Here is a 22,862-nt window from a genome sequence, read left to right as displayed (position 1 = left end):
TGCTCGGGGGACACGTTGTGTTTATATGTTCATCTGTGGATGGATATTTTGTTTTTTTCCCCCAGTTTTGACTGTCGTGAATCCTGCTGCTGTGAACACACAGCGTACAAGTTTGGACCTGTGTGTGCTAACCCAGGATAAGAGTAGCTGGGCCGCATGGAAACACTGTTTTTAACCTTTTGGCTTTTTCCAAAGTGGCTGCACCATCTGTACGAGATTTCCAGTGTCTCCACATCCTTGCCAACACTTATTGTCCATTGTTTTTAAAAATTTTTTAAATGCTGGGGCGCCTGGGTGGCTCAGTCAGTTAAGCGGCCGACTTTGGCTCAGGTCATGATCTCGCGGTCTGTGAGTTCAAGCCCCGCGTCGGGCTCTGTGCTGACAGCTCAGAGCCTGGAGCCTGTTTCAGATTCTGTGTCTCCCTCTCTCTGACCCTCCCCTGTTCATGCTCTGTCTCAAAAATAAATAAAACGTTAAAAAAAGGGGCGCCTGGGTGGCGCAGTCAGTTAAGCGTCCGACTTCAGCCAGGTCAGGATCTCACGGTCCGTGAGTTCAAGCCCCGCGTCGGGCTCTGGGCTGATGGCTCGGAGCCCTGGAGCCTGTTTCCGATTCTGTGTCTCCCTCTCTCTCTGCCCCTCCCCCGTTCATGCTCTGTCTCTCTCTGTCCCAAAAATAAATAAACGTTGAAAAAAAAAAATTAAAAAAAAAAACGTTAAAAAAATAAAAAATGTTTTAAATGTTTATTTTGAGAGAGAGAAAGAGAGTGAGAGGGGGAGGGGCAGAGAAAGGGAGACACAGAATCTGAGGCAGGCTCCAGGTTCCCAGCCGTCACCACAGGGCCCGATGACGTGGGGCTCAAACTCACCAGCTGTGAGATCATGACCTGAGCTGAAGTCAGATGCTTCACTGACTGAGCCACCCAGGCGCCCCTCATGGTGACGAGTTTTGGAAAGAAAATCAAGGTGAGACCACCACCTGAGCTGAACTCAAGTGTCGGAGGCTTAACCAACTGAGCTACCCAGGCGCCCTGCTTTTTAATATCTTTAGGGTCTGTAGTGGTATCCCTTCTTTGATTCCTGGTATGGGTCATCTTTTATTCTTGGTGAACGTGGAGTTTTGTCGTTAAAAAAAAAAAAAAATCTTTTCAAGGAACCATCTTTTGGCTTCATCTATTTTCCCTATTTGTTTTCTATTGTATTTTACTGGCTTCTGCTCTGGTATGTAGGATTCCCTTCTCAGCAGAATTTTGGGGTTTGCTGGTCCTGCCGATGTGGCGCGTGACCCCTTCCCTGCAGAGGCACATCAGTCCCCCTCCATGGGTGCCGGAGACGGTGAAGACACTCATGGGGCATGTCCAACCACCACTCTCGGGCACACCAAGTTTGCACAGAGGCTCAGGGCGTTCACAGGTCGCCAGCCTGGAGTCCCAATCTGATGGCGCTGCTCCCCTAGGTCCCACTTTTCTGGCTGTCGTGAACCAGGAGGGTCACACCAGATGAGATGAACAGTTTGTGCAGAGCTAAGAATACAGTGCTGGGCAACGGAAGGGAGGTATTTTCAACCTCATCCGCCCACTTTGTCCACTCTGTACCCACAGCACTCTGCTGGCACCTGGGCCGCTGCTTTCCCGCAGTGGGTCCCCTCTGGGTGCAGAGACTCTGCAAGGGTCTCCGGCCTGGAACGTTCCACTTTGGGCCACTCAGAAAGAAAACTTTTTTTTTTTTTAATGTTTATTTTTGGGAGAGAGAGAGAGAGAGAGAGCGCGCGCGCGAGAGAGCGCAGGGGAGGAGCAGAGAGGGAGCGAGACGAGACACGGAATGCAAAGCAGGCTCCAGGCTCAGCACAGAGCCCAACGCGGGGCTCAAAACTCACGAACCCAAAGTCGGACGCTTAACCGACTGAGCCCCCCAGGAGCCCCTGGGGCACTTTTTAATTTACTGATGTCTAAAGTAAGCTCTAAGCCCACCCAACGTCGGGCTGGAACTCAAAGATCCCCAACAGCAGAGCTCGCACGTTCCACCGACAGAGTCGGCCGGTCGCCCCTCCCTGGGGGCTACTGTGTGACCCTTGCCCTGGCCTCCGAGGGGGTCTGTGGGTGAGGGGCTCCTCGAGGGCTCTGCCCGCGGCACAGCCGTTCCCAAGTGGCCGTTGTCGCTCTCGACCGCCCGCCGACGCCAGCCCCGAGCCCCTCAGAGGTCGACGCTGCGGGCTCCCCGCGCCCGCTTCCCGCCAACCCCCCCACCCCATGACGGGCTCCTCCGCGGGCCAATGAGCCAAGCTGTATCCACCCCCGGGGCGGGGCCGAGAGTGAACCAATCCCCGTTTGGGCGCCTGCCTGTGTCCAAACGGCCCAATCGGCAGCGGTGGTGGGGCGGGCCGCGGGGCGGGGCCTCACGGCCCAGCCAACAGGCGGGCACGTCAGCGGCGGGAGGGGCGGGCCCCCCCGGCGGGCGTGCGGCGGCGCGGCGGCGCAGGGCGGGGGCGGGAGGTAAACAAGATGGCGGCGGCGTGTCGGGCGCGGAAGGGGGAGGCGGCCCGGGGCGTCCGCGACTGAGGCGGGGAGCGGGCGGCAGCGGCGGCGGGCGCCGGCCGGCTCCGCGCCGCCTTGCATGGGCTGGGCCCCCGCGCCGCCCCGCCTGCTCCACACGTGCGGCGGCTGCGGCGGGGGCACGCGCTGTCCGGGCCCCGGCGGCCTCGGGAACCCCCGGCCCGGGCCTTCGGCCTGCGCCGCCTCAGCCGCCCGGAGCCCTGCGGGTCCCCGCGCCCCGCGGCCCGCGGCCGACGGCGTTCTCGGCGGAGAGCGAGCGCGGGCTGCCGTTTGGGGCGGGGGACGGCCGCTCCGGGGTCCCAGGCCGGTGTGGGGGCGCCCCGGCGGCGGCCGGCTCCGACGGAAGTTGCTCCCGGCGGCGGGAGGGCCCCGGGCAGCCCCCGGCCCCCCGACGCGCGCTCGGGGCTGGCGGGGGCGGACCTCGGTGCCCCCCGCGCCTTCCGGACAGGCACCTGCCGCAACCGCGGGCCCCCGGGACGGCGGGCCCCGCCGGGAGCCGCCCCCAGCAGCGCGCCCGGCCCCCAGCGAAGCTCGGCTGCCCAGCCTGGGGCCCTGGGGCCGGCCGGCCGCCGCGGGGCCCTTTCTGGGCGCGCGCCACGACCCGCTGGTAATGCCCGTCCCGGAGAAGACTTGGTTTGGCTGCAGCGGTGTTTGTCCGAGGGTCTAAAGTCCCTGGAGGATGACCTAGCACTTGCAAGCCCCACCGGCCTCCTGAGGGCCCCCGTGGACGCGCCGGCCCGACCCGAAGCTGCGAGGCGGGCAGGCACCCAGACTTGCGACCCTCCGCACCCTCGGGTGCCGGGGTTCTGGGCCAGGCGCGCCTCTTGAACTCACGACGAGTACAATCGTTTCTTTTCGAAGAAGGATTTCCCTTTTTTTTTTTTTTTGTTTTGTTTTTGTTTTTTGCGTTTTTTGTTGATTTTTGTTGTTTGCGTTTTTTTTTTTTTTTCTTCGGAGAAGGGAACTTTAGGGGGACAAAAGGAAGAACCGCTCTTCGGGGGGGAATAGATAAAGAAGATAAAGGGACCGCCCGCGAGAGTTCAGGATGGATGTGGCCGACCCGCAGCAGCTGGGCATGTTTACAGAGGGGGAGCTGATGTCCGTGGGGATGGACACGTTCATCCACCGCATCGACTCCACGGAGGTCATCTACCAGCCACGTCGCAAGCGGGCCAAGCTCATCGGCAAGTACTTGATGGGGGACCTGCTGGGGGAGGGGTCCTACGGCAAGGTGAAGGAGGTGCTGGACTCGGAGACGCTCTGCAGGAGAGCCGTCAAAATCCTCAAGAAGAAGAAGTTGCGAAGGATCCCCAATGGGGAGGCCAACGTGAAGAAGTAAGTGTGGGCTTCCTGGGTCAGCGAGCGGCCAGCCAGCGAGGGTGGTCACCTTCCGTCCTTCCCTTCCTCCTCCCTTCCTTCCTGTCCCCTCAGCTCCCGTGTCCTCCTTGACAGGGAAGGTGTCGGTGGAAATCTGCTTTGTTACTTTCACGAAGTCAGGCCGGCTTGTTGCAGCCGGGTGTCCCGTTTCTTAGGATGCGGTGTCAGAGCCTTTTTCGGAGGGGGGCGCGCCTCCCCCTCACCCCCCCCCCCCCCAGCTGTCCAAAGAATTTAGGTGCCCAGTGGAACCAGCCAATGTTTATTTGGCCCTGAGACGCCGTGTTCCTAAACGGCCCTGGCCGCCACCAGCAGGTTTTCTGCGCAGCGTGCAGCTGTTACTAGGGCCGGGCGAAATGCGATTTGTTTATCCTGTTGGAGGGGAGCCCTGCGGTTGCCAAAAATAATTGTTTGCACTGGCTTATCGGTCAGCAGGGGGTAACTTAGCCCTTTCTTGCTCATTTGGGATGTGACACTAGATGCATCCGTGACTACAAGCCCAGGTGACTCCCTGGGAGAGGAGTCAGCCCAGGCCCTGGCAAACTTTTTATCCAGACTTTCCCGGGCGCCTGTCCGCTCTTGGGCTTCGCAGAGGTCTCGGAGTCTGCATGCAGGAGGCTCCCCACAGATGGTGGGAGCCGTGTCTCCACCCCTCTTGCTGGTTTCAGGAGGAGGTGCCCCTCTTGTCGGCTGCCAGCCCCTGGGACCCACCCTGCCTGGGTTCCTCCCAGCCTCCAGTTTCCAAGAAGGGGTTTATCTAACGGGCCAGGTGGCAGGACTGACTGACGACCTTGGACGTCCCGGTGTCGGCCCTCCCGCCAGGCCCATCCTGGAAAGTGCTGCTCCTCTGTCCGCTTCCACCTCCCCCTTCCTGGCCCAGCCTGCTCTCACGCAGAAGCTGAGCTGTGTTCACTTGCCCCTGGCCGGCCCGGGTCTGGGTGTGGTGAAATTGTGGAGGGGCTGAGGACAGAGACCGGACTGGCTCCTGTGTTGGTGCCCGGCCTCTGGACAGTGTGGTCCAGAGGCAGGGCGGGCTGTATTTCGATGAGGCCTTCTTCTGGTCTTCATGCCCCGGCCTGTGGACATGGAGAAGGGATGGCCGGATGCCCTAGTTCTCTGTGCCAGTCTCTTACCTGTGACATGGGGTTGGACAGGGGCCACCTGCATGCGGGGGGAGACTGAGGCGGGGGGGGGGCCCCACCGGCACCCTCCTGAGGTCCAAGCGACCCCTCACCCCTGAGTCAGGAATCCCCATTCAACGGCTGCCTTCTAGGTGTTTTCTCGTTAAGCCAGAAGCACCTAGGGGTTGCGTGGCCTCAGCCTGCCGGCACTCCTGCGGGGTGTGGGGCTGCACTCGAGCTCCTGCTTCTTGGATCCCACTCCTGGCACAGCCCCTCTCCCAATGTCCAGGGTCCATCTCTGTCCCACGGGCTCCTCTCCTCATCCCCTGATGTGTCTGGGGAACAGGGCCCGCCCGTGGCTGAGCTCTCCTGCTTGGAGGCGGCACGGGTCCACGGAGCATCCCTGGGGCTGGCCACTGGACTCCGTGCTGCTGTGGCCCCCCCAGCCTCTTGCGAACAGCACCCTAAGGTTCCCAGAGTCCCTCTCAAGGGCCTGGGCTGCGTTCTGGCACCAACTGATCTGTGGCGAGAGTCCCCCACGTCCACTCTGCTGACTGTCCTGGGGCTCCTGGTGGCAGCAGGACTCCGCGGACCCCTGCTGGGACACAGGGGTGGTGCTGCGGTGGGCGAGTGCCCGCTCTGCTCAGGCACGGTGCAGGTGTCGTAGACACTTGTCCGCCAGACGCAGTGTGAGTCCTGACGAATGCACACACCCAAGGTCAAGTTAGAGGGCGTTCCACCACCTCCGAGAGCTCCCTTGTACTTGTGGGAGACACGAACGACCAGAACCTGATGGGGGGGTGGGGTTTGCTGAGCCCGGTGTCCCAGTCTCCGCACTCCTGAATGGCCAGTCAGGGCCCCAAGAGCTTGTGGAGACACGTGAGCGTGCCGTGTTGGGGCTGCAAGGGGCTCGGTCCCGCAGCGTCCCTGAGAAGAACCTGAGGCGAAACCGAGGCCAGGGAGGTGGAGTGGCTCGGGGTCCCCAGCTGGCTTGGCCCTTCGCATAAGGTGTCCCAGCTGTGGGGCCCTGTGCCAGTGCCCGTTTCGTCAGCTCAGGGCCCGGCTCTCAGGGGAAGGAAAGGGGTGTCCTTGCATGGGGAAGTCTGTACTCCTTGGCCGGCCATGCTGCCAGCCGGCTGCGGGGGAAAAAAAGGCTCCTTTGTCTTTGAGAGGCTTAATAAACCCCAATAGCTCTTCTCCGAGTGAAGTGTCCGGAGCCGTCCAGACAAGCCTCTGGAGTCCCAGTGTGGATCAGAAGCCTTTTGCCTAAAGAATGATGCCTGTGGTAAACGTGGTGGGGGTGGCCCAGGGTGGCCCTCCCGTCGTGTGGCTTCCTCCCAGGAAGACCGCCTGGGGTCTGCACTTGCTCCTCTCTGCTTCTTGCTTCTAGAAACTAGCAGGTTCTTTTTATAGAGTGAGAAAGTTTCCGAAAGCATCAAGTAGGAAAGAGTCATTTGTGATCTCATCAAGTCTTTTTTTGTGTTTCTTCTTTAAACCTGTTCAAGCACTTTTTATATACCCTGATCGTTTTTAGGAAGAAAGTGGTATTGTTTTTCTAACAGGCAGTAAATCACATGGATTGAACCTGTAAAAGCTGGGAAGAGGGCATTTGGTGGGGTCTCCCTCTCTCCCGCTTCTCCGGGGGCGGCCGGCGTGATCTGCTGGTGTGTGTCCTGCCAGTGGGGTTTTGTGCAGGTGTAGACAAGGCTGCTCATGCTTCCCGTTTTGACACGGTTGTCTCCTGGGCTGCGCACCGCTGTGCATCCGTGCTGGAGCCGCGGGAAGGCAGCTGCGGGCGGCAGGTGCGCGGCTGACTGGCTGTGCCCACGACCACGACAGACGCTGCAACTCACTTTCCGGAGAGTCGCATGCGCCACAAAATGTTCTTTGTGGGCTTTTTTCCATCAGATGTTTGGGATCATAAAATTCACTTGCTGCTTACCAGCATACAAAGTCGGCGTATAAAGTCACGGGGTGGTCACTCTGCCCCTCAGGCTGTGGCTCTCGGACCCCTGCCGGTCGTCGGGCCTCCGCTACGTGTCTCGGTGGTGGTCTTGGTGGGGCGGCAGGGCTCCGTGGCCGGGTCTGACCCACCTTGTGCTGGTGGCTCTGTTTGCTACGTTGGCGAGTTACTTCTTGCCACGTGCCGTGATAAGCGCAAGGGTGCTGGAAGGGCACGTCCCCGCAAGTGGAGTCTTGGGGTCAAAGGGAGCGTGTGTGCCTCTGACAAGCTGTGTCCCGACTGCCGGTCCCCCAGCCTCCGCAGCCAGTCTCATCCAGCCAGCTGCTGTATCCCGAGTGAGCCCCAGGAGCAGCGGGTCCTCGGCACGGGGGCGGCTGCTCTGTATGCAGGCGGGCGCCGGCTTCCAGGCTGGGCCGCCTCGCGGTGATTGGCAGATAGTTGGATCTGGGTGGTGAATGGTTGGGATTGTAGTGTGTCCAGGATCAGAGCCCTGGACTTTGTCGGCTCCTGGTCTTGTCCCAGGTGGCCTCGACAAGGTCCCAGCGTCTGCTGGGGTGCCCCGCCCCGTGTCGGGAAGGGTTCCACTTTAACCCCGGGCTGGCTGGCTGCCAGAGGTGGCCTCGGGAGGGCGCGGTCCGTCCACTGCAACTCACAGGGACCGTCCTGGCGTCCTCCCTGGATGTCCGCTCCTTCCCTGGTGCGGGGCTCATGCTGAAATGTGGGAGCTCGGGGCAGTAGGTCGTGAGCCAGGCCTCACAGTGTACGGGACGCTGGCAGGGCCGCCCTTTATTCTGGGCCCACCATGCGGCCGGACTGCAGTTTATTCAAACAGCTTTATTGACACGGAACTCACATACCGACATTGGTGGCGATAAGGTGTGATTTGGTGGCATCGAATACTTACACGGATTGTGAAACCCTCAACGCTGTGTGGCTGGGGGAACGGTCCGCCTCCCCGAAAGCAACCTGGTCCCCATCAGCCATCTTCCTCCCCTCCTCCAGCCCCCACGAGCCCCCCTTCCTGTCCGTGGATGAGCCTGCTCTGAACGTTTCACACACGTGGACTCACACCCCGTGTGGCCTCTCGTGTCGGGTTCCCTCCCTGAGCGTCGCGTGTTCGGGGTCCGTCCGCGGGGCGGCGGGTGTGGGCGCCTCTCGCTCCTGCTCGCGGCCGAGGGATGTGCGCGTGTACAGATCGACCGCGTCACGTTTGTCCACTTACCTGCCAGTGGGTGTTCAGGTCGTGTCCACCTGACGCTTCCTGTGAGTCGTGCTGTTGAGGACGTGTGTGTACCATCCTACGAGCAACTTCCCCTTGTTTCGGTCTCCCTCCTGGGACAGCGTTCAGAAGCATCAACAGCGGGGCTGAGAGGTGACGGGATCTTGCTCAGTGTCCCTCTGCCAGTGCTGCCGTGGCCCCTGGTCTGCCCCTCGGAGCCCAGCGGACCCCTCCTCATCTGACGGGGAGTGATGCGCGGGCCTCGCTCGGGGATGCATGGAGCCGGTGCTTCTCAGGGCAGTGGGCCTGTTTGTCACCATGTGTTTTGTTTGGGGCCGACGTGACCGTGAAGGCAGTGACTCTCCATTTCTCTGTAAGCTTGAATGGCTTTATGACCCTCATTCAGTTTTTCCTCCAGTTAATCGACAAGTCGGCTAAGCAGTCCACTTGGGTTGGGCAGCAACCCTGGGCAGGTCCCAGGCAGCGGGGGGGGGGGGGGGGGGCCGGAAGGCACCACTTCCTCTGCCTCCACTTCCTGCATCCGGGCTGAGCTCCTCGCCTTTCCTTTTTCTTTACACATTGTTTTTCCTTGTGTTTAGACCCACGATGTAACCTGTAGGGGACACGGAAAGTACAGATGTGATAGGAACCCCCAGGACGCTCGGGGGTCCCTGGGCAGATGGCTTGGCGTGCCCTCCTCCTGCACTCTCTGTCCTGGAGCTCTGGCCGCTGCCAGCTGTGTTCGGGGACTGCCCCTTCTGTTCGGGGACTGCCTGACATTGTGTCCGTCCTTTCCTGGTAGAGATAAGGTGACTGACTCGAGTGCTCACTCACGGTGCTTTGATCACAGTGAACCAAACAAACAAGCGGACGGCCCAGCATGCCCACGGTGGATCCGCCTCTTTATGTCAGAGTGTGGACTTGTATTTTTAAGAACAAACTTTTTGGACGTCGGAGTAGGAGTGTTGAGCTGTTTCACTGCAGAGGCAAGGGTGCTGCCCTCTGGTTTCGTTCAGAGCTGGTGCTGTGACCATCTTGTAGAGGATGGACATTGGGTGGTGGTTTCATCCTGATGGCAATGGGTGGAGGGGGAGGCACGCGAGGACAGTGCAGAGCGGGGGGCTCGCCTTCCTATCAGTGAGGACCTGGGGTGGGCTTTCCCGGGGCCCCTTGACTCTCAGTGTGGGATTAGAAGTGCGGTCCCAGGCTCCGTCCCCCTGCCTCTGCGTGGAGCTCTGCTGTAGATGCTGCGGTCCTGCTGCCCCACATCCCCTACAGGTGGCCGCCATTTGGCTGGATGAAGGAAAGGCCTCCTGGTCTCAACACATGGGTTTTATTTTTATTTTATTTATTTTTAAGTAGGCGCCACACCCAACACGGGGCTCAAACTCACAACCTTGAGATCAAGGGTCACACACTCCACCGGCCGATCCAGCCAGGTGCCCCATTAACACATGCATTTTAGTTACGTTGCAGGTACCTGAAGCGATCTCTTTGGATGAAGAGGGCCCTGAGGAAGTTTCCAGGGCCAAGAGGGTGGCACGGACAGGTCGAGGAAGCATTTGACTCACCAGGCTGTAGTGAAGGCAGCTGACCGGAGATATCCCGATGTGTTGGAGAATCTCATTCCGGTGCTGTGGTCTGTGCTGATTGTTCCCGGTCCCAGGAAGCGAGAGCTTGGAGGAGTCGGGGTCTGTCTCTGGGCCTGACCCCGTCGGTCCCCACCGGGCATGCAGGGCTTGCTAACTTCGCTCCCGCCGTGCACGGATGCCCTTCTCCTCTGGGGCTGTCTCACTCCTGTCCCTTTTGCTAAATCCACCTGGGCTGCCGACCCCTTGACAGGAGTCCAGGCAGCACCTGGCGGTGACCCCAGAGGGGTCTGCTGGCCTGTGTCCTGCCAGTGGGGTTTTGTGCAGGTGTAGACAAGACTGCACATCCTTCCCGTTTTGGCACGGTTGTCTCCCGGGCCGCGCACCGCTGTGCTGGCGGCTGGGGGCTGATGGTCGGCCGCCCCCCCCATAAATGGGTATTTGCTGCCACCCCGTGCCTGTTGGGTAGAAATGGAGGGTGATGGGCCAGTGGGCGGAGAGTCCCTCTGGACACACGGAGCAGGGCTGGGGCAGGCAGGGGAGTGGGATGGTTTGAGGGGGGAGGGGGTGGAGGAAGGGCTGAGGGAGGGAGATGAGGCCTGAGTTCCAGGGGATGCCCTGTGCTGGCCCAGAGGGGCTCAGAGGCGAGGATAGGGGTGGCCTGAGGTTCCGCTCCTGCTCGTCACGGACCTTGATCCTTTACAGCAGGGCACCGTCCCTCACCTGACACCGCCCACCCCCAGAGGACAGTGAGCCCTGTCTGGGGACGTCTGTGGCTGTCAGGAGTGGCGGGGGGTGGGGGGGAGGCGGGGATACTACTGAACTAGGGCCCAGGACGCCCCCACTCGAGAGCGACCTGCCCAGAATGTTAGAAGTGCCGAGGGGGAGACACCCTGCGTTAATTATTTGGGATTCTGATCTCTGCTCATGAGGGACGGCAGAGGGAGTCCCCAGGGCTCAGAGGGTACAAGCAGGGCCGCCCCGGCTTCTGCTTGTCACCCCCTCTCCCTCCCACTCAGTGTGTGTATTTCTATATGTGCAGTATCCCTGGGCCTCAGTAGTCAGACGGATAGGGATACTGTGGAAAAACAGGAAACCGAGGGTAGAGATCTCCTTGAGCCCAGAACTCTGCGGGGGGTGGAGGGGTGGGGGGGTGGGGACGTGGGGACAGGATTTGGTCGGTGAGTTTGTGGGGGAAGTGCCTGCAAGCCTGTGCTTTGTTCTGTGAGGCGATGGCCTCTGGGTCTGGGGTCTCCGGTCTGGGGTGCGGGGCTGTGCACACACGCCAAGTCCAGGGCCCTGGGTGGTTCCAGGCATCACACCGCAGAGGACCTGCCCTGGGGAGGGGGGGTTGTCAGGAGAGGCCCCCTGGAGGTGGCGGCGGGGCCTGGGTCTGTGAGGACGGTGGGCTCTCCAGCCCATGCCTGAGCTTTCTGCCGAGAACTTCCTAGACTTTCCGTACGGTTTGATGGCATTTAACGTATTCGTGGGGATGGGCACCCGCCACGCGCTTATCTAGCTCGTCATCCCTAGAGCAACCCTAAAGCAACCTAAAGGTCCCCATCAGCAGTCACTCCCTGCCCCTCCCCCAGCCCCCGGCCCCCACGAGCCCCCCTCCTGTCCGTGGACGGGCCCGTTCTGGACGTTTCACACACGTGGACTCACACCCCGCGTGGCCTCTCGTGTCGGGTTCCCTCCCTGAGCGTCGTGTGTCCGGGGTCCGTCCTGGGGGTGGCGGGGGTGGGCGCCTCGCTCCTGCTCGCGGCTGAGCGATGTGCGCGTGCGCGGTGGATGCGCCTGGGGTGGGGGGCGTGCGTGGTGGGCACAGTCGTCTGTGGACATACGCGTGTGTGGTGGGCACTGGGGTGGTTCCAGCTTGGAGGTTTGTGTGGCCGGCGCTGCCCTGGCCAGGCAGGTGCAGCCTTCTGTGTGGACGTGTTTTCAGTTCTCGCGGGCACGGCACGCACCTGGAGTGGCACCGTGGGTTCGGCTGCTGGCCGGCGGCCTCCCAAGGGGCTTCCGACCGCTCCCCCTGTACCTGCCAGCTGTGAGGGCCCCTCCCCTGTTCAGACCCCGGAGAGGTGAGGCGTCGGGGGGCCGTCCGCAGAGCGGGCAGCACTGGGCACGGGCTGGGGGCGTGCGTGGCGCCGGGGGGGCCGTGGCGTCCACTCTGGTGGGGCCTGTGCCCGGACCGGAGCCGCGGAGGTCTCCTGGGCTCTCTGCCCTTCCCCAGGGGCTGCGGGGCGCCAGGGAGAGCGAGGGGGCCTTGCGGGCACGTTCCAGCCGTGACGCACCGCCTGGGGCTTCGTCCCCACCAAGAGGCGCGGAAGGGATGCGGGGCGGCGGGGACAGTCACAGCCTGGCCTTGCCGTGTAACCGAGCTCCGGCTCCTGCACGTGGTGGCTGCTCAGTGCCGCCTCAGAGCCTGCGGCCCCTGCACCCCCGCACCCCTGCACGGCGCCCCCAGGGCAAGCGCTCTCCTTCCCGAGCGAGCGGAGCGGGGAGCAGGGTGTTCTGAGCCGTTCTCGCTGGCGGCTCCGCTGACGCCTCTGTTTTGTGTCTTCAGGGAAATCCAACTTCTGAGGAGGTTGCGGCACAAAAACGTCATCCAGCTGGTGGACGTGTTGTACAACGAAGAGAAGCAAAAAATATATCCTTCTGGTAGCCCGGCCCCTCTGCGAGCGCCGGGTCAGGGCTGCAGGGTCGAGCGGAGTTGTAGGGCCTGGGGACCCCAAAGCTCCCTCGGTGACCCTGGGTGGTGGGCTGGCAAACCCCGGGGGTCTGCCGAGGCAGCACCAGCCCGAGGGCGGCCTTGTCCGGCTAGTGCCGCCTGCCAGGTCCGCAGGGTGTCTTCCGATCTTCGCTTGTGTGGGTGCTGTGCCCTCCCTTCGCTCTGTGCCCTGGGCTGGGAGTACAGGGTCCCAGGCCCCACCCCTAAGTCCGGGGGGCCTCGTGGAGGGCGCTCTCCTTGCGTCTGGCATTCTGGCCGCACCTTGACCTGCACGGCCGCTCTGTTTAGGGTAGAACGTGGGGTGGGGCGGGGAGTGTCACTGCAGGGGCGCTTCACTGGGACGGTCCTTGGCTCTGCCCTTTTCTCTCTGGGGGCGGGCCCTGTGTCTTCAGGGCGGTGTGGCCCCCGCCGGCTCCAGCTCTAGGGGGCGGCGGGGGGCGGGGGGGTCAGGTCTAGCCAAGGGACTGATGTCTTTCCACAAAGGCGTCTGTCACTGACGTGCTGGGCACAGAGTGGTGGGCTTTCCAGCACGTGGCTCCTCTCCAGCATGGTGCACTCAGGGCCACCTCTGGGGGAGATGTGGCGGGGGCCTCGCCCTTCTCTCCTGCTGGCCTGAGACACAGCCGCTTCCGGCCTGGCCTGGCGGCCCCCAGGCTTCCCTCCCCTCTGCCCACCCCGCCCCTCCCTCCTGCCCCGCAAGCTTTGTCTCTTCTTGGTGTGGGGCGGGAGCCCCTCAGGGTGTTGAGAGCTTCTCGTGGGCCGGAGGACTGAGCCCAGACTAGGCGACCACAGACCTCTACAAGTTGACCCTGGGGAGGTCAGCGGAGGGGCAGAGGCGCCCTACGGGCTCTGTAATCTCTCTGGTCTTTGTCGTGGTCTCGGCGCACTACCGCTTGTCTGTGTTGATGCGGCCATCAGGCGCGGTTGCGGTCTTCTCCCCCAAACCCTTCCCACGAGCGTCTGGCTGGCTGTTCCCAGGGGGCAGGCCCTGCCTGGGGTGGGGGTCCCTGTCAGCCCATGGTTTCCTTAGCCCCGCACGTATATGGTGATGGAGTACTGCGTGTGCGGCATGCAGGAGATGCTGGACAGCGTGCCCGAGAAGCGCTTCCCCGTGTGCCAGGCCCACGGGTGAGTGCTTGCCGCGGGGGCCCGTGGCTCCCCCCTCCCGTGGGGTCACCCACACTCGGGCCCGTCCCGCGTCCAGACGAGTTTTTCTGATCACCAGCGAGATGAACGCTCCAGTGTGTTTTAAAGCCCAGCTTCGGGGGCCCAGTTTGCAGCCTGCCCGGCCCAGCGGCTGTGTCTGCTGACCCCGGTGGGCTTGCTGCCTGAGACTCTGGGACCTCCTGGTCCTTGAAAGGCCGAGGACAGTGACCCGAACTGCCACGGGTCAGCTGGCCCTCCTGGGGAGTCACACCGCTCCAGCCCCGCTGCCGGCCTGTGTCGTGAGGGAACCGGAAGCTGGCAGAGTGAGCCTGGGTCCCTGGCCCCAAGGGGCCCCTTTAGGGCCATGTGGTCACGTCCAGGCAGAGTGATTGTGGGGACACAGCACGGCCCTTGGGCCGATGGGGAGCGCAGAGAAGGGCTGCCTGGAGTGGGGCGGCAGCGGGGGCCAGGGAGCCCTCCTTGCCTTCCCCAGGTGGGACCAGGAATGGCTCAGATTGGTCTGCGTCCCTCTGGTTCCCTGCTGGGCCACCCGTCCTGTCCTTTCTGTTTGCGCGGCCCCGATGTCTCTGGTGCCGCGGGGTCACTCCTGGTGCCGAGGGGGACCCGGGGGGCAGGATCGAGGTTCCTGGTGGGGCAGGTCACAGAAGTCATGTCCCCCCAGGTACTTCTGCCAGCTGGTGGACGGCCTAGAGTACCTGCACAGCCAGGGCATTGTGCACAAGGACATCAAGCCAGGCAACCTGCTGCTCACCACAGGCGGCACCCTCAAGATCTCCGACCTGGGTGTGGCCGAGGTTGGTGCGCCTCCCTTGGCGCCCCGGGGGGCGGGAGGGGGCGCTCCCGCGGGGGCTGCTCCCTGAGGCCCACCTGGCGATGCTGCAGGCCCTGCACCCCTTTGCCGAGGACGACACGTGCCGGACGAGCCAGGGCTCCCCAGCGTTCCAGCCCCCTGAGATCGCCAACGGCCTGGACACCTTCTCTGGCTTTAAGGTGGACATCTGGTCGGCTGGGGTTACTCTGTAAGTGCCCGTGGGCCTCGGTCCCCCTGCTTCACCCCCGCCAGGGGCCCCTCCTGTGCCCACCAAGGACTCAGGCCTGTTTGGGCTTCAGGCCTCTAGAACCGCCCCTCCTAGCGTGTCCCCCAGACACCGTTCCCGGGCTGTGCCGGGTGGCCAGAGTGCCAGAGAAACCGTGTGCCGAGATGAGAAGCCCCCTGTGGGTAGGAGCAGAGGGGGCCGCTCCCCGCCTTGTGGGGTCCTCGGGATTAGCCGTGTGGGGGTGCACACGGCCGGGCCTTCCTCCTCGGTCGTGAGGGCTCGTACTGGTACGTTTGCCCCGGTTCACACCCCAGGGCCACTGCTGTTGTCTCGAAGCAAGTGTTTCTGTCCTGACTCTACGCCGTCACCCCGGAGGAGTCTCAGACCGTGTCCCCCAGTTCTGCTCGTCCGTCCCTCGGGGCACATCCCCGAGCACTTCTGCGTGAGCAGCGGTCAGCGTGGTGCCTGCCACAGAGGGCAGGCCCTAACTTTCCAGAACCTTCCCTCCTGCCTCTTGCAGGGCGGCTGCTGGCCGACATGGGTGTTTCATTTCGTTTTATTTTTGTTTTTTAAGTATTTATCTGTTTTTGAGGGAGTGAGAGCAGAGGGGCAGAGGGAGAGAGAGAGAGAGAGAGAGGGAAAGAGCGAGTCCCAAGCAGGCCCCCACTGTCCGTGCAAAGCCTGACGCGGCGCTCAGTCCCCCGAACCGTGAGACCACGACCTGAGCCAAAATCAGGAGTGGGACCTTTAAACGACTGAGCCCCCCGGGCTCCCCTGTTTCGTTTTATTTTGTTGAGAGATCACTCCTGCGCTGTCAGAGCCACCCTTTTAAGGGGTCCAGTGCAGTGGTTTCTGGTGTTTTCAGAGTGGTGCTGCCGCCACCACCACCACCTATTCCAGAGCATTCCCGTCACCCAGTGTGAGGCCCTACAGGTGAGGGTGGTTTAAGGCTCCTGTGCCAGGCTGGTCCCAGGCTGGGGCTGCAGGAGAGGCCCCAACTGACCGGGCCTCTCTCCTTCCCCTTGGGGGCGAAGCTATAACATCACGACAGGCCTGTACCCATTCGAGGGGGACAACATCTACAAGTTGTTTGAGAACATCGGGAAGGGAGACTACACGATCCCGGGTGACTGCGGCCCCCCGCTCTCGGACTTGCTGAGAGGTGAGGCCCTCGGGACGGCACCTGTGGGGCTGGAGGTGTCGGGAACGGGCTGCCAGCGGGTGTTGGGGGTCCCGGGGGTTTTCTACAGACCACTGGCCTCTGGAGAGCTGGGTTTCATCTCTGCAGCCCCACGCCCCACGTGCCCGGCCTGTCCCCCACCCCACCCCACCCCACCCCACCCAAGGAATGGGCCCAGTTAGTGGAGAGTGGCTGGCAGGATCAGCTCTGGAGGCTGAGGCTGAGGCTGGGAGGGGCATTGCTGACTTCCTTGGGCCCTACTGCCTGCTTGGGGCCTTGGTTCCACCCTCTTCTGGCCCCCTAGCGCCCCCCCCCCCCCCCCCCCGCTGGTTTCTTCCTGCTGCGTGTCCCAGGCTGTGCAGCAGGGGGCGCTGTGCCTCCAACGCAGGGCCCTGGCCAGGGTGGCACCTCCCCTTGCGGGGCGGGGCTGCCACAGCTGGCCTCCTGGGGTTCCCGGATGTTTGTTTTCAGGGCCCGGTGGGTGATGATCTGGCTCATCCAGAGCACCCCCTCAGGTGTGAGTGGTACCTAAGAGTTGTCACCGAGATAGCTAGCGCCTTGGAGTCTGTTTCTGCCTGTAGTCCTTAGGCGTGTAACTGACTTTACTCTCCGCTCGCGTTGGAGGTTCAGTTTCTAGACCTCCTGTGACTTCAGTCGAAGGAGTAGATTCACGTTACTTCACGTGCTCTTGAGAGTTTCCCGATAACTGAGGCAGGCCGGCGCTCACGTTTACGTGAAGATGAAATGAGGCTGGGGCTGCAGCGGCCGAACTCCAAGCGCTGGGCAGCCTGCGCGGCGCCCCCCTCCCTCTGGGGCCCTGCCCGGACAGCCACCCCAGGACCCGCGAAGGCGGCTGAGCACGCAGCCCAGGGTGTTTTGGGAACGGGGGAAGCAGCTCTGCCCTGTTCCCGGTATGCGCTGTGGCCCAGCCCACCTGCTGCTCAGACCTGGCCTTCTCCCCCCACCACACCCCCCGTCCCCAGTTCTCCCTGGAAGCTCCTGGGCACTCTGGAGGAGGGTTGTGATGTCCACCCTCCTTGTCCTCGAGTGCGCCCAGAGCATGGCCCTCTCACCTCCCCTCACCCCCCGCGAGGGCTTTCTTTTCCACCGAAGGTCATTTCAGACACGGCTGAGGTGGCAGAGCGCACTTTCTCTTGACAGGCAGCGGCTGGTTGGCGGTTTCTCTAAAGGAAGCTTCCTTTGCTTGGTCCGTTACTGCCCTTACTTTTATCAGCGCTTGAAATAGCCCCCATCGGGGAGCTTAGGTAGATGGCAGAGGGCATCAGTAGTCCGTCCGGTCCCTCACCTCCAAGGCATTTGCCCTAAGGCCGAGGTGGCCCCAGGGCTCATGGTCTGCAGATGCCCCTGCACTGCAGCCAGGCCTGGAGAGTACCATCCGGGCCCTGAGGCCTGGGGTCCGACCAGTTCTCCAGATCGAATCGCCGTGCGGTTTGGAGAACAAAGCTGTCCTCCGGGTGTGTGACGTGCCGAGCTCTCCGAGCTGTTTCCCCCCCCCCACCCCCATGTGGAAGCTGCGGGCTCTGGGGTGGGACGTCCCCCCCCAGCGCCAGACCCTTGTGCGAACATCCACAGCGCGTCGCCCTCTTGGCCTCCATTCTCTCCGGCCGCCGTCTCGGGGACCGTCCGTCTGGTCCTGGCTAGCAATGCTGACCACTAGCGTCCCCTGCCTTTTGCCGGCCGGGGGCCAGCAGAGAGTGGGCCTGCGTGCTTGACTTCCCTGAGCACACGGACAGGTTCTGCGTCGTTGCGGTGGGCCTGCCCTGCTCCCCGGCGGCTCTGGTGTCCACCTTCCTGCCGGCAGCCTCGTGGGGCCCGGGACTGTGTGCACCCAGTGTTTGCAGTTACGGACTCTGCGTGTTGGCCCCGTTGCCCGGGCCGGCCCTGCTGGTGGAGGCCAGGCCTGTGGGGGGCTGGCCGGGGGGGGAGGGGGAGTGCCTGGAGCACCGAGCTGGGGCTCCCTTCACACATGCCCGCACCCCTTCTCCTGGGGGTGTCCTCTGGGCACAGGCTGACACGGGCTGGGGCTGGGGCCACGTCCCCAGCACTGACTCCCCACGCCCTGCTGGTCTGTCAGGGATGCTGGAATATGAGCCAGCCAGGAGGTTCTCCATACAGCAGATCAGACAACACAGGTGAGTGTCCCGTGTGGGGCCGGCCGTGGTGGTGGGGGTGGGTCTGGGGGCACGGGGGTTACGCGTGGTGGGAGTGAGTCGGGGGCTGGGGTGCAGGGGCTGTGCACGGTGAGAGAGAGTGGGGGGTGCACGTGGTGGGAGTGAGTGGGGGGCGGGGTTGGGCTATCTGGCTGCTCTCTTCCCCTGGCTTTTAGGCTGGGCCTGAGGTCGGGAGGTGCCCCGTGTTGAGGGCGGGGGAGCCCCCGCACTGTCCTGACCTGTGACTTCCACAGCTGGTTCCGGAAGAAGCACCCGCCGTCAGAGGAGCCCGTGCCCATCCCGCCAAGCTCGGACTGCAAGGACCGCTGGCGAGGCATGACGGTGGTGCCCTACCTGGAGGATCTGCATGGCTGTGCGGACGACAATGGGGACGAGGACCTGTTCGATATCGAGGACGACATCATCTACACTCAGGACTTCACGGTGCCCGGTGAGCGCGGCCGCTTCGCGGCCTGGCCCGGGGGCCCCTGCCCGCGGTAGCAGGGTTCACATCCCCGGAGGGGACCCTCCTGTGTTCTGGGGAGTGCAGACCGCGTCCCGCCAGGCGGTGAGAGATGGGGGAAAGCCCCTCCGACGGCCCGAGAGGGTCCAGCGGCCCTCCTGGTGCCCGGCCGCCAGCCCTGACGCGTGTCGCCTTGCTTCCCCAGGTGGCGAGGAGGCGTCTGAGGCAGGGCTTAGAGAGGAGAGAGGCACGCAGAGAAGCCAGTGTTCAGACCTTTCTGGAGAGGAAGCTGAGGCCGGGGGCGTAGAGCAGCTCCCCCCTCCAGTGCCGTAGAGGCCAGGCCTCGGCACCCCTGCCTCCCTCCTTAAGCCTGCGCAGCTGCCCGAGCGCCACCCCCCCCCCCCAGCCCCTCCCCAACCCCCTTCCACAGCGCTCACAGCTCTGTTGTGTCCTGGGGCCAGCCTGTCGGCCCCTGTCATAAAGGTTTGCCACGCTGTGCGTGCGGGGGTGATGCCGGTCTCCCTTTGTGCTGGCTCGTTTGCCAGGAGTGAGGATTCTATTGTAGAAAGAATCGGCGTGTGGAGGTGGCCTGTGTGGTGGGTGGCCCCCGGGAGACCCCACTGGGCGGCAGCGCCGTGGGCCCAGCACCGTTTTCCTTCCAGAGCCGGGGCGGGGATCGTGGGTCCCACTCCTGTGGGGGGCGTGCTTGGGGTTTCCGTGATAGCCCGTCGTGGCCGGCCGCAGGGTCATCTCAGAGCCGGCGCCTGCTGGACCCTGAGTTTCTGTGGCTTTGGCTCAGCCGTTTCCCTACCGGGTCCTGGGCTCCAGGAGTCCCGGGAGGTGACGTGTACGGAGTCCTAGCTCTGGGAGCCCTGGCCTTCAGAGCTTCTGTTTCCCGTGGAGAGTGAGAACAAGGCGTCCTGCCTCTCAGAGTCGCTGGGGTGTCGTGTCAGGAACTTGTGAGGGGCCCTCGCTGGCAGACAGTCTGCTGTCCCAGGAAGGCCGAGTGAGGACCCTGCCCAATCCCCAGAACCTCGCCAGACTATACTGACCGTGTATGTTGGCTCCCGTGTGCCCTTTGGCCCGTGTGAGAGGCCAGGGGCTGCCTTTGACGGGTAGGGGAGGGCGCACCCGAGGGCAGCTCTCCAGGCTTGGAGCCACATGCCTGGCCGGGCGATGTCGTCCGTGTCAGAAGTAGCACAGTCCTGCTCCAGGACCAGTGGGGTTTTCTCTGACCTCCTGTGGGTCAGCGGTGGGCTGTGCTGGGGCCAAGATCCCTCCTCGCTTCAGTCCCGGTGGGGTGCTTCCGCTCAGAGGCCCTCAGCTGCTTGGCCTCGGTCTCCCCGGACTGTCCCCACTGTGGAGGTCTGCTGCCCACCCTGACAGCTGGGTGCCGGGCCTCGGGCTGGGGCGGAGTGGGTGTTGCCGGCCGTGCCCCAGTCCCTTGAGGGCAGGGAGGCCGGGTCCTGTGCCGCCTCAGCCACAGCTGCTGTGCCGGTGGCTGGGCTCCAGGTGGTCTGTGCAGAGCTGCCCCCGCACCCCCCCCCCATGGCCCCTCCTCCATCAGAGCAGGGTTCCTGGCCCCCCCAAGGGCTTTCCTCAGCAGGAGCCTGTCAGCAGTGAGGAGCTCTGACCTAAGATGCCATGTTCCAAAAGCTGCTGTCAGGCAGTGGGACTCTTGGCCCAGAGGGGGCTCTGTGCTGGGGAAGAGGTCGGCTGGCGGCAGCCGTGGGCAGCTTTCCACCTGTGTCGCGGGAGGGCGGACTGTGGGCAGCAGGCCGATTCTCCATGTGCACTGAATGAGCCACTAGGGCCCTGGCAGGTTGGCCAGCGCCTATGTGCCTTCCCCCTCCCCCGCCCCCACAGTTCAGGCAGGCGGCCCCAGGCCCATGGCTCCCCGCAGGCCAGCAAGGGCTGGTGCCACCCAGTTGAGAGTAGGGACCGGCAGGCCCTGGGCCTTGATCTCTTCCTCCCGTGCCCGGCACGGGGAGTCGAGGCTGGCGTTCGTGGGAGAGATGCCTGTCGCACACCTGGCCTGAGCCCAGCCCCTCCCAAGCCCCGAGGGCCCAGCCTGCTGTGGCCTCTGCACGGGCGAACGGGCCGAGCCCAGGGCCCTGTGCCCCAGGTCCCCGGTCCCTTCCCCGTGTGCTGGGGTGGATGGTGAGCACTCAGCCCACCTGGTGCAGACACCCGGCTCAAACCTGAGCAGGCAGGTGAGCGTGGGCTGGGCCCCCACCTCGGTGGGCTCCCTCTAGCCGGATGAGGGGCTCTGCGGGAGGGGCCGAGGCGGGGCAGGCGGTGGAGGAGCCCGGCGGGGCAGAGAGGACCTAAGCCCAGGCAGGCGGAGACGTAGCCTGAGGGCTGGGGGGCCCTGGGGGTGTTGGTCTTGGGCCCCCATCAGCCCACACTCGCCTTCTCCCTCCTAGGACAGGTCCCAGAAGAGGAGGCTAGTCAGAACGGGCAGAGCCGGGGCCCGCCCAAAGTCGTGTGCGTGAACGGCACGGAGTCGGCGCAGCTGAGCGCCAAGTCGAAGGTGGAGCGCCGGGCCAGCGCTGCCTCCAACCCCACCCGCAAGGCCTGCTCGGCCAGCAGCAAGATCCGCAGGCTGTCGGCCTGCAAGCAGCAGTGAGGGTCGCCGCCCGCAGGTAGGCCGCCTCGGGGACCTGGGGGGGATGGGACACACCGAGGGCACCGGCCCACCACTGCTGACCGGGGCCGGTTCTGCCCTTCGCCGTTCTGTCGGTCTTCGTCCACCGCCACCGGCATCTGGGCCAGAGGTAGAGGAACTCACTTGCTCTAGGACCCTGGCCGGGGGCTCGGGGGTGGGGGGTGGCTTAGGCAGCAGCTCCTGCGAGCAGGAGGCGGGCCCCTCACAGGAGCCGCCTGTCCTGCCAGCCCTGGGTGATGCTGGACTCGGCCCAGAGGTGTATGAGGCGCCGGGTGGCCGGGTGGGAGGTTGAGACGTCTTGGGTCTGGATCGGGCTGTCATCCTGGTGGCCGCTCGGCCTCCTCCACTTCCTCTTCCTGCTCCTGCCTGCCTGCCCCAGTCCAAGAAGATGTATGTGCAGGGGAATCAGGCCCCAGGGGTGCAGGAGAGCCCATCGTCTGCTCGGGGTGCAGGCGGGGTGCCCTCTCCCAGGGTGCTGCCCCCACCCCCCCTCAAGTGGCCCTGGAGTGCTTATCTGCCGGCATCAGAACCAGCCAGGCAGGCTGAAAACTGCTTCTTTAGGGAGGCCTGGCTCTCTCTGTGGAGGGTGGTGCTTAACCCCAGTGGGCAGGGGGTGAACTACAGGGTGGCCCTTCAGATCAGTGCGACCTTGCCTGGTCTCTCTGGACGCCTGACAGCTCCGTGTGACCAGGCGTCAGTTTCCCCCACCCTGTCAGCGGGCCCCAGGGTGGGCCCTGCCTCCTGAGATACAGAATGCGTTTGCCGGCCCAGGAGTGACCCATCTGTTCCCGTCTGCAGCCCGTCTCATCCAGGTGCCACGGCCCAGGTCCTCAGTCTTCCCGCCGACCGCCGGCCCACGTCTGCTGCCCAGAAAGGCCACCACCACACCCTCCTTGCCGACTGCCCCTCAGGAATCCAGGGGTCCTGGAGGGCCATGGCTGGGGGACAGCAGGGACTGGGGACTGGCCTTCCCCTCATGGCCAGTGAACACGGCCTCTCATTGACTTTGCAGCCCTGCGCTGAGCCCCCTCCCCGGGCCTCGGGAGGAGGGAGAGCGCCGGCACGCGGGCCCCGCGGGAAGCCCCTGCCATGCACTTTACGTTCAGACTACTGGTCCTCGCCCCACCCCTGACTTCTTTTTACTCTGCTCCACGTTAGCGCCTCCCACACCTAGTGATGTGTTCGGACAAACCACAGCCACAGCCGGAGCCAGTAGAAGAACAGGGCCGTCAACCAAGATGCATGCCCAGAGCCCAAGGGAGCCAGGCGGCTGCCTTGTCTTTGTTGTTTGGTTGGTTCCTTTTCCTTTTTCTAAGAAAAAATAAAGCAGGTGGATTTGAGCTGGTTGTGAAGGGTGTTTGGGAACTGTTGGGTGGTCCTCTCATGGGCTTCACAGCCCCGGGGGCAGGCTGGGCTCTGCAGGTCTTGCCGGCTGGCAGGAACTGGGGCTTCCGAGGGGGTCTATCTTTGGCCACGCTGGACAGGAGTCCCCTCGGTGGTGACCGGTCTCCCCAAAGCTCCCCAGGGCCCTCGGCTCCCCAGTGCAGCAGCCGGGGGCCTGATCGCAGGACCCTGACCGTCTTTCCAAGTTCTCTGTGCCCCTGGGTCCCCAGAGAAAACCCGAACTAAGC

General features: G+C 63.7%; 1 protein-coding gene across 3 annotated transcripts; it reads left to right on the top strand.

Annotated features, from left to right (window-relative positions):
- Positions 1-3,593: 3,593 nt before the first annotated feature.
- STK11 (serine/threonine kinase 11) lies at positions 3,594-22,298 on the top strand. 3 transcript variants are annotated; one of them, XM_086699726.1, is made up of 11 exons: positions 3,594-3,883; positions 12,381-12,464; positions 13,584-13,673; positions 14,374-14,506; positions 14,595-14,731; positions 15,784-15,911; positions 18,025-18,082; positions 18,355-18,551; positions 18,769-18,810; positions 20,990-21,208; positions 22,030-22,298. In XM_086699726.1, the coding sequence occupies exons 1-10, from the start codon at positions 3,594-3,596 to the stop codon at positions 21,190-21,192; spliced, it is 1,362 nt and encodes a 453-aa protein (XP_086555852.1). In that variant the 3' UTR covers positions 21,193-21,208; positions 22,030-22,298. The 3 variants fall into 3 exon arrangements, with proteins under 3 accessions (XP_086555852.1, XP_086555853.1, XP_086555854.1); XM_086699727.1 differs by lacking the exon at positions 18,769-18,810; XM_086699728.1 differs by lacking the exons at positions 18,769-18,810; positions 22,030-22,298 and having other exon boundaries at positions 20,995-21,147.
- The last annotated feature ends 564 nt before the right edge of the window (positions 22,299-22,862 follow it).

This window comes from Puma concolor, chromosome A2 (genome assembly GCF_028749965.1).
Source record: "Puma concolor isolate L17-30 chromosome A2, mPumCon1.1.hap2, whole genome shotgun sequence".
Classification (NCBI taxonomy): Eukaryota; Metazoa; Chordata; class Mammalia; order Carnivora; family Felidae; genus Puma; species Puma concolor.
Note: the sequence above shows the minus strand (reverse complement) of the source record. Positions and strands in the feature narration are given on the sequence as shown.